We start from the raw sequence: 8253 nt of genomic DNA, 5'->3' as shown, positions 1-8253 counted from the left end.
TTTCCCTCAAAGTTCAGTCTCCCCATTTCCTTCCCTTTTGAGTCATGGATCTCTTTCTACTGTGGAGCCAGGGAAGGAAAGGTGATGAGTTTTAGTCATTGCTCTTCCATGTTTTGTGAGCCCCAAACCTTGCTTCTACATTCTTGCTTTGTACGCTGCTCTCTTCCACCTAGCTTTTAGTCCAGGCACACTCTTCTATGACCCAGTTCCTCTCAGGGCTCCTAGAATATGCCCGAGGTTTACCAGTTGTCTGTTTTGAGGACACCCGTGTGTGTGTGTGTGTGTGTGTGTGTGTGTGTGTGTTTTCTACTTGCCTGTCCCCCTTTCTCGTCCTCCCATTTTACTTAACAGACCCCCTTTCACATTCGATATCTAAAGGCATTTTAAAAAAAAACATTTTCCCCACCCTCAGCCTTGGGGTTCCCGTTATCTTTGTGATGTCCTTCCTGACCTCCTTAGATCCCAATTCTATTCTCCAGACTTACTTTCCACTACTCTTTCCAGTTCTTTTTAACCTGCCTTGCTTCCCCCACCTCTACCATTTTCTCTTCAGTGTTTTTCGTGACTGTGTCATTGTGGAGGCCAATGGTACTGTCCCTAGTGTGTCACCACTAGGGGTGTGGGTGTGTGTTTGGCTGGTTTTGCCTGCACATATATCTGCACATACTTGCTGGGTCTCCAAAGAGACCAGAAGAGGACATTGGATTCCCTGGAACTGATCGACAAATGATGTGAGCTGTCCTGTGGGCAATGGAAATTGAGCCCAGGTCCTCTGGAAGAGGAGCAGTGCTGTTACAGAGCCATCCCTCCTTCCTGTACTTCCTCTCCCAAATGTCCGTTTCCTGCTGTCTTCAGGGTCTCATTTTTAATGGTTTGTTTTGTTTCTATTTTGAGGTGCTGGAGACTGAACCCACACGTGGTTAATAAAACAGTGTATTGGTGAGCTACACCCTTTCCTGTATGTATGCATTCAGTGAGCACAAGTCATGGAAAGTAAAGTGGTAACAGGGACAAAAATCAAACCACCTTTTCAGCTCTTTTTACAAAGTGTTTTTTAAATGTCCATTTATCCACCTTGTGTGTATACAGAGCTAGTTGAGGGATCCCATGGTATGCATGTGGATGCCGGGGACAACATTTGGGAATAATTCTTCACCTACCATGTGGGTCCCAGAGATTGAGTTTAGGCTTGGAAGCAAATACCTTTACAGGTTGAGTCACCTTGCTAACTGATGCTGGTTGTTTTGTTTTGTTTCTGTTTTTTTTTTTGTTTGTTTGTTTTGTTTTTTAAGACAAGGTCTCATTCTGTAGCCTAGGCTGGATTCAGCAGTCCTGTCTCAGCTTCCCAAGTGCAGAGATACAGGCACAAGTCTGAACCCTTCATTCTTTACATCCACTAGTAAGGCATAAATCAAGATCACTGAAATATGTTTTTAAAAGTGGCTTTATTCCAAAGTCTCAAAAATTTATAACCTTAGAACTAATTTCTCCCAAATTTCCCCTATGAAATGGTAAGGTCAACCACGTTGAACCATCTGCAGTTTTTTGCAGCAGCTGGTAGCCCAGTCCTGTGGTGAGAAATTTGATTGGCACTTACTGTACAAAGCTGTACCCAGTGAAAGTGACGCTTCCTGTATGCTTCCTTCTGTGACTGTGAGAAATGGAGCGAATGCCAAAGCCACAGGAATGCAGAGCCTGTCTCCCATGACTGCTGGGTTTTGGGGGAAATCAATGTGATTAAAACAACCGTGAAGTGGTTTTCTTCCAAGTTCTAACAAGTGGATCTCATCAGTTAACTAATACCTGCAGATAAGAATTATTTTTTTTTTAGAGACCAACGTGCAAATTGCACTTGGGCCTTTAACATATACGGCTTGAGATCTGGGTATGGATTGCATTAAGGGAAAGAGATGTGGGCTCCAGTTTTTCACAAAGCCTTAAAACAGTGCCTGGGCTCTTAACTGAGCCGCCATTTTATATATGTGCACACAGGCAGATAAAATTGACAATGATGACTGGTCAGGGTTTGAGAACAGCATTTGGCCCCAGGCCCTTGAAGCCTCCCGTTTGCTAGTGGAAAAACCCTCAAATATTTCCTGTTGCCAGGTGTGCACACAAGAGGAAGCTGTGGGAAGCACCGAGCGATCTCATGAAACATTGACCATAGTCCCAGCTAGCAACTTCACGTCTAACTTCTCTTAAAGTTGCCTGTGAGTTGTAGACAGACCCAGGAACTCTGTTCATCAGGCCTCAAAGGACAGGCCAGCTCGCAGGACTGAAGGCAACCTGAGTATCCCACTGTGAAATGGCAGAGACTAGAGTAATCCAGTGCCTGGGGCAACACGAAGCAAGAGGTCTTGCACTTCACAGCTATTCCAAGGGCTCCAGTTCACAGCCAGGTGGACTCCTCAGTGCCCTGAGCTTAGGACAGAGAGTGGTTTCTTCACTTTAGTCCCTGCATTCAAAGAGGACACCCCTCCCACATCTTGCAGGTACTTCCACTAACCAGCTCCTCAGGAATCTTGGGGCCCCAGTGTTAGGAAGTGCTTAAAGCCTTAGATCTTGTCCTGTTTGAGCAGGATGTGCACAAGTACAGGGTGCAAATTTCAAGTCAGATTTTCATGGTTAGCACAGACCTACTGCACCCTTCGAAGATCCCTGACTTCAGAATGTTTGGATGAAATTTAAAAATAAAATAAAAATCTCCAGAACCTTTACGTCCCAAGCTACAGTCGTCAGCCACTCTTTTCTTTTGAAACTTACTGTCCTAGTAAGTAGGATGTTAACACATGCTCCCATTTCCAAGACACAGACACTGAGGCCAAGTGGACCGTTCCTCCAGTTCGTATCAGGTAATGCTCTGTGAGGAAATGTTTACCTTGCTCAGCACAAGAGACATGAGAAAAGAGAAGCCTTAGGTCCATCACGTAGCAGGTTTTCATAACCGTAAGCAGCTCTGTCTGTACACTGTGAAGGCTAGAAGGAAAGGTGCATCCCTCTAGGGGAAAAAGCATAGGTTGGGGGAGCTGAGAGGTCTACAAAGAAGGCTCCTGCAGTAGTTCTGTGGAGCCCCTCCCTAGGTACTCTTACACACCCTGAACTACCTCCTCCATCTCTCAGGGGCTTGGAAAGTTGGGACTACCTCACGGGTATTCTAGATGGAAAAACAGCCGCAAAACAAGAAGAAAGACTTCAAGCCTCAGTCTGACTCTCATGCCTTCTGGTAGCCGACACCTCCCCTCTGCCTGGTTCCTCACCTCAACAGTGATTAAAAAGCCTCACCTCCATATTCATGTTGGAGGGGCTGGCTATAAACCTTGACTAGTGGCACAGTGCACATGTACCGAGTGCCCCCCCAACCCCCAATCAGTGTCTGTCACAGTAAATCACCTGGGTAGAGCCAGGTGTCACAGCCAAGTGGCCCCTCAGACACCACTGCAGTTTTGTCCCACACTGGCTGCTCCTTCCCAGTGCACTTCACACCACTGAGGTGACTCACACCAAATGAAATCAGTGGGAGATGTTGGAAGGAGAGATGCAGTGTTAATGCAGTGTCTGTGCATTGGAGACCCCAGCAGTCCCTAACACAAGCTTCCCCGGGGCAGCATGGTGAGAGGGCGGCCAAAACAGACTGAACTTGCAAGACAGAGCTGACAGTGAACCATCCTCTTCATCAAACTGGCTTGTCTTCCTCTTGAACAATGTCGCTTTGCTGCCCATCACTGTCATCTGTTGGGGGTGAAAGAGATGGAATTGACTGATTTCAGAGCAGCAGGGGAAGTGTCCACCTTCTGTCTCCTGTCATCTTGGTGACTTGTGAGCCGCAAGAATTGGATTTCATGGAGGAGGTAGGGCAGGGGGTACAACAATCTCCTTTTTGTTTTGAGACAGGGTCTCATGTAGCCCAGGCTGGCCCCAAGCTTACTATGTAGCCAAGGATAACTCAACTGCTGATCCTCCCGCTTCCGCTTCCCAAGTGCTGGCTTCTGCTACTATACCTAGTTCTGAACTCAGAATCTAGAATGCCTGATGCGTGTCATCCATCATGCTCCTGCCTCAAGACCGGAAATGCTCTCTTCTCTCTACTCATTCAAACTCAACTGCTCTCACAGACCTGGCTCCAAGCCATCTCTTCCACAAAGCTGGTCCAGACCAAAGCACCCCTTTCCAGCTCTCATCTTCCTTCCAACTCCTATTCTTTTCTGTTGTTTGTTTGAGACAAGATTTCTCTGTATAACCCTGTCTGTCCTGGAACTCACTCCTTCATCTCAGAGGTCCATCTGCCTGCCTCTGCCTCCCGAGTGCTGGGACTAAAGGTGTGTGCCACCACCACCTGGTCTCAGGATTTTTAAATCTACCAACTATCAGATAATCAAATCCCCCCCTTAGCACACTTCTCCTAGGGCTTTCTCTTAGCACTGGATACATATTACTTCCATTTAAGCTTCCCCCATACATTTAATGTGCTTAGCCTCCTGGCCTTAGGAGGCTGCCCCAGCATTCGCAGACAATACAGGTCTTTCCTAATTCAACAATCCCCTTACTGCGTCTTTCCCCACGGACTTCGTTGGATGATTTTTTCTCTGTGCTGGTAGTTAACTTGTGTTGATTAGCTTACCCAAATGCTTGGGACCAGAGGTGATGTGGGCTTTAGACTGGGTAATTTGCATTTATAAAATGAAGATCCATGGGGTGGGACCCAAGTCTAAATAAACATGAACTCTGTGTTTATTTCGGAGTTTCCGTAGGTAGGTCTCAGGTGTAGGCAACTGTATAAAATAGTTCATTTTATTGTTTATGTAGTGGGTGGAGGTGGAGGTCAGAGGACAACTTCAGGAAACGAATTCACTCTTTCCATCAGGGACTGAGCTCAGGTCATTAGGCTTGGCAGCAAGACCCTTTACCCATTTAGCCATCTTGCCAGCCCCATGTTACACACACTATTTTAAATAATCTTGTGCATGAAACAAAGTTCAAGTATGTTGAAGTATCAGTCTTATGGCATGCACTGACACTTAAATGTTTTACATTTTGGTTTTTTTTTTTTTGGGGGGGGGGGGGGAGAGCATTCGACCTTGCATGGAGTCTTGGGTTCTAGACTAAACTTGAGCCAGCTAACTTGCCTAGGCTTTAAGAAATTGCCCCTATTTATTAGAGACACCCTCCAGGAAAGCTGACTACACAGATTTGAGGGTCTGGAAGGGAGGCAAGCTTACCCTGAAACTCCCGGAGTCCATTCCCCATGCGGTCTAAATTCCCGTTGATCAGAGCAGTCACCCTGTGAATGCGTCCATGCTTGCTTATCTCTTTCGGCAACTCCTCTACCTCAGTTGTCTCCTGCTCCATCTCTTCAGCAACATCTTCCTTGTCCTCCTCCTCCTCCCCCTCCTCCTCTTCTTCCTCCTCCTCTTCTGAATCCACCAAAACCATGACGTCACCCATGTCCTGTCCCCTAATTTCCAAAAGAGAAAAAAAATAATCAGGAAGTTATCTTGTCTATCTCAACTCGAGCCCCACTGAAGGGACCACACGGGTCTCCTTGTAATCCCCTTACGACTATGGGAAGTTCTTCACGCATTTGGTATAGCTTAGTTGTGACGGTGAGATTGTAACTTCAGAATGAGACTTAGGCACCAATGGTGAGAGATGGTGGTGGCCATGTCTTTTGTGGGTATCTGTTTATATGCTGTCCCTACTGTGTCGTCCCAGGTGTCTAGCATAGTATTTCTCAATGTGGAATGTATATAAATGTTGCATTCTGGGCTGGAAGTGTAGCTAGGTGGCTTGAGTGTTTGCCTAGTAAGTTTGTATGTGTGGTACAGAGTGCCTGCAATTCTAGCATTTGGGAGGTGGATGCAGGAAAATCAGAAGTTAAGTCATCTTTGGCTACCACAGTTGAGTTTGAGGCCAACCCAGAATACCTAAGAACCTGTCTCAAAACAACAACAAACAAACAAACAAGCCAGAAAAATAAACAAATAAATAAATAAAACGAAAACCAAGTTCTTTCCTCAAATGGCCTTATTTCTGTCTCACTCCTACAGATCTCTCCTGATCCTCAGGTAAGGTCTTCTCTCCCTCAAACTGCAGGTGGGCCCTGTGTCCAGCATCCTGACTTAGAACTGGTCTTGCTTTACACGGCTGCAGCCTGCCTTGCCCAACCACAGGCTCAAGGAAGGAATGATGTATTTCCAGCTGAGCAAAGGCCCAGGAGTATCCTATTCACAATTCACCCTCCTTACACCTCTCTGTGAAAGGGATGGAGGGATGAAGGCTCAGAGGACTGGGAATACCTGATAGGTATCCACTGCCTGTGAAATGAGCCAATTTAAGCCACATTAGACTAAATTAAAGGCAGGTTTATTTGGGAAGCAGCTCTCCAGTGGGAGAGTTCACTGGCCCCAAGGATTGAGGACAGGGGATGTGGGGGTGGGGGGCGAGTAGAGAGAAAGGGAGGGCATACAGAGAAAGAAGAGAAGGAGAAGAGAGAGAGAGGACCAAAATATTACATAGACTAGACTATTACATAGACAGGAGCCTCTGGGGAAGGGCAGTCCTGGGCTGGAAAGTTCAAGGTTGGGGGCAGGGTATGCCAGGTAGGGACTGAGGGATGCTGGGAGACCCTGGAGGCCAGGTCTTGCTTTGATATATGAAATATTCATCTCAGTCCCTTGTCCCTGTGTTGGAAACCAAAGGATACCCTGTACAAAAGACTTGGGATCAGCAACTGAGGCCTAGGTCCATGGTTCCACAGCCACTTCCCACAAGGCCTCACGGTGTCTCCTGTGAATAACAGCCCGGGAATGACAGATCTGCCTAGACAATGGCCCTTAACAAGAGCAGCAAAGGGAATGGTTTCCCACGAAAGAAGGTTCTAAACCAGTAAGATCCCATTGTAAAAAAGAGAGAGAGAGAGAGAGAGAGAGAGAGAGAGAGAATAAGGAACTAATTGTTCACGGATCATAAAGAAGAATTCTCTCAACTGCCCAGGATCACCTTAGGGAAATAAAATATACAAATTCCACGTGTTTACTTTTCCCTGGCTGAATTTTCCTGTGGGGGTGGGGACTTCGGGGCATGCTTAGACTTGTCTTCCAAAGCGTTCAAGGGGCTTGGACTTCCTTTTATCTTTTAGAAAATGAATTAGAAGCTAACACCTGAGTATCCCTGCTGGAGTGGACAGAGTCCACATGTTTCAGCATTCTCGTCCTGGAGGTTCCCATTGTAAAGGGGCACAGGACTCTGGAATCCATCAGACCTGGGTCAGAGGACAGACCCCACCATCTTCCTCCATAATTCACCTGCAGAAATCACTCCACTGGGTCTCCCCCTCCTCTGTGAAACAGACACACCACCCCAACCCCACTACATCACCAAGATGGAGATTTTCCCACAATGCCTCAGTAAGCTCCCGGCCCGGGGTCAGGCGCACGGTTCATCCCATCAGTGGTATTGTTCTTATAAAGGAATAAGAACAACAATGACAAGGAATGATGGGAAAAGCCTTTGCATTAGAATCCCCAAAACACTCACCTGAATGTGTTTCCTGCTGAAAGAGAGAGAAAAGAGAGGGGTAAGCACTGGACACACTGGTTCAGTCTCAATCACCAATGGCTGAGGAGATAACTCAATAGCCTGAGGCCCTAAGATCCAAGTCAAATGCCTAAGAAGCCAGACATAGCTGTATGTACCTGGGACCACATCATTAGGGGAGTGTGACCCGTGAAGCCTAGGATATTGCTGGCCAGCCAGCCTGGCCAAAGGGGTGAGCACCCAGTACACACAGACCCTGTCCCATGCCAGTGAAGCAGAGTAAAAGAAGTAGAAACCCAAGATTGTGTTCCGGCCTCTGCATGGACATACGTGGGCACACACAACCACACACTCCTGTGCACGCAACACATACATGTACAGAGCAAATAATAAAAGTGTAACTAAATATTTAAAAAAAAAAAAACTAACAGTGGCAAAGCATGACCATCTAAGAAACATTCTAAGTGCGTGAGGACATACTTAATGCCTCTTTATCATGCACGCATAGGGTTGCAATGAGGCTTTATGGGATGGGCCACTAGGTGGAAGCTGGGCATAAAGTTTTCTTCCCATCCACAGCTTTTGAAATTTTTGTTTATTCATTGTCTTGTGTGCACCCACAGCTTTTTAAATTTTTATTCATTTTAAAGTGTGTGGGCATTTTGCCTGCAGGTATGTCTGTGCACCACATGCACGCCCAGTGTTCAAGGAAGGACACCA

The 8253-nt window shown here is 46.6% G+C and overlaps 1 protein-coding gene across 3 annotated transcripts in view; it reads right to left on the bottom strand.

Moving 5' to 3' along the window:
* Positions 1-1426: 1426 nt before the first annotated feature.
* Vsig10 (V-set and immunoglobulin domain containing 10) overlaps positions 1427-8253 on the bottom strand; it is a 32566-nt gene continuing 25739 nt past the window's right edge. For 2 of the 3 annotated variants that reach the window (XM_076922573.1, XM_076922575.1), the window contains 3 exons: positions 7534-7549; positions 5217-5452; positions 1427-3729 (listed from right to left, as the gene is read on the bottom strand). In XM_076922573.1, coding sequence (XP_076778688.1) covers positions 3674-3729; positions 5217-5452; positions 7534-7549 — 308 coding nt within the window. In that variant the 3' untranslated portion in view covers positions 1427-3673. The remainder of the gene's footprint in view (positions 3730-5216; positions 5453-7533; positions 7550-8253) is intronic. The other variant, XM_076922574.1, reaches the window with a different exon arrangement.

This window comes from Arvicanthis niloticus, chromosome 24 (assembly GCF_011762505.2).
Source record: "Arvicanthis niloticus isolate mArvNil1 chromosome 24, mArvNil1.pat.X, whole genome shotgun sequence".
Classification (NCBI taxonomy): domain Eukaryota; kingdom Metazoa; phylum Chordata; class Mammalia; order Rodentia; family Muridae; genus Arvicanthis; species Arvicanthis niloticus.
This window is presented reverse-complemented; position numbering and strand designations above follow the sequence as displayed.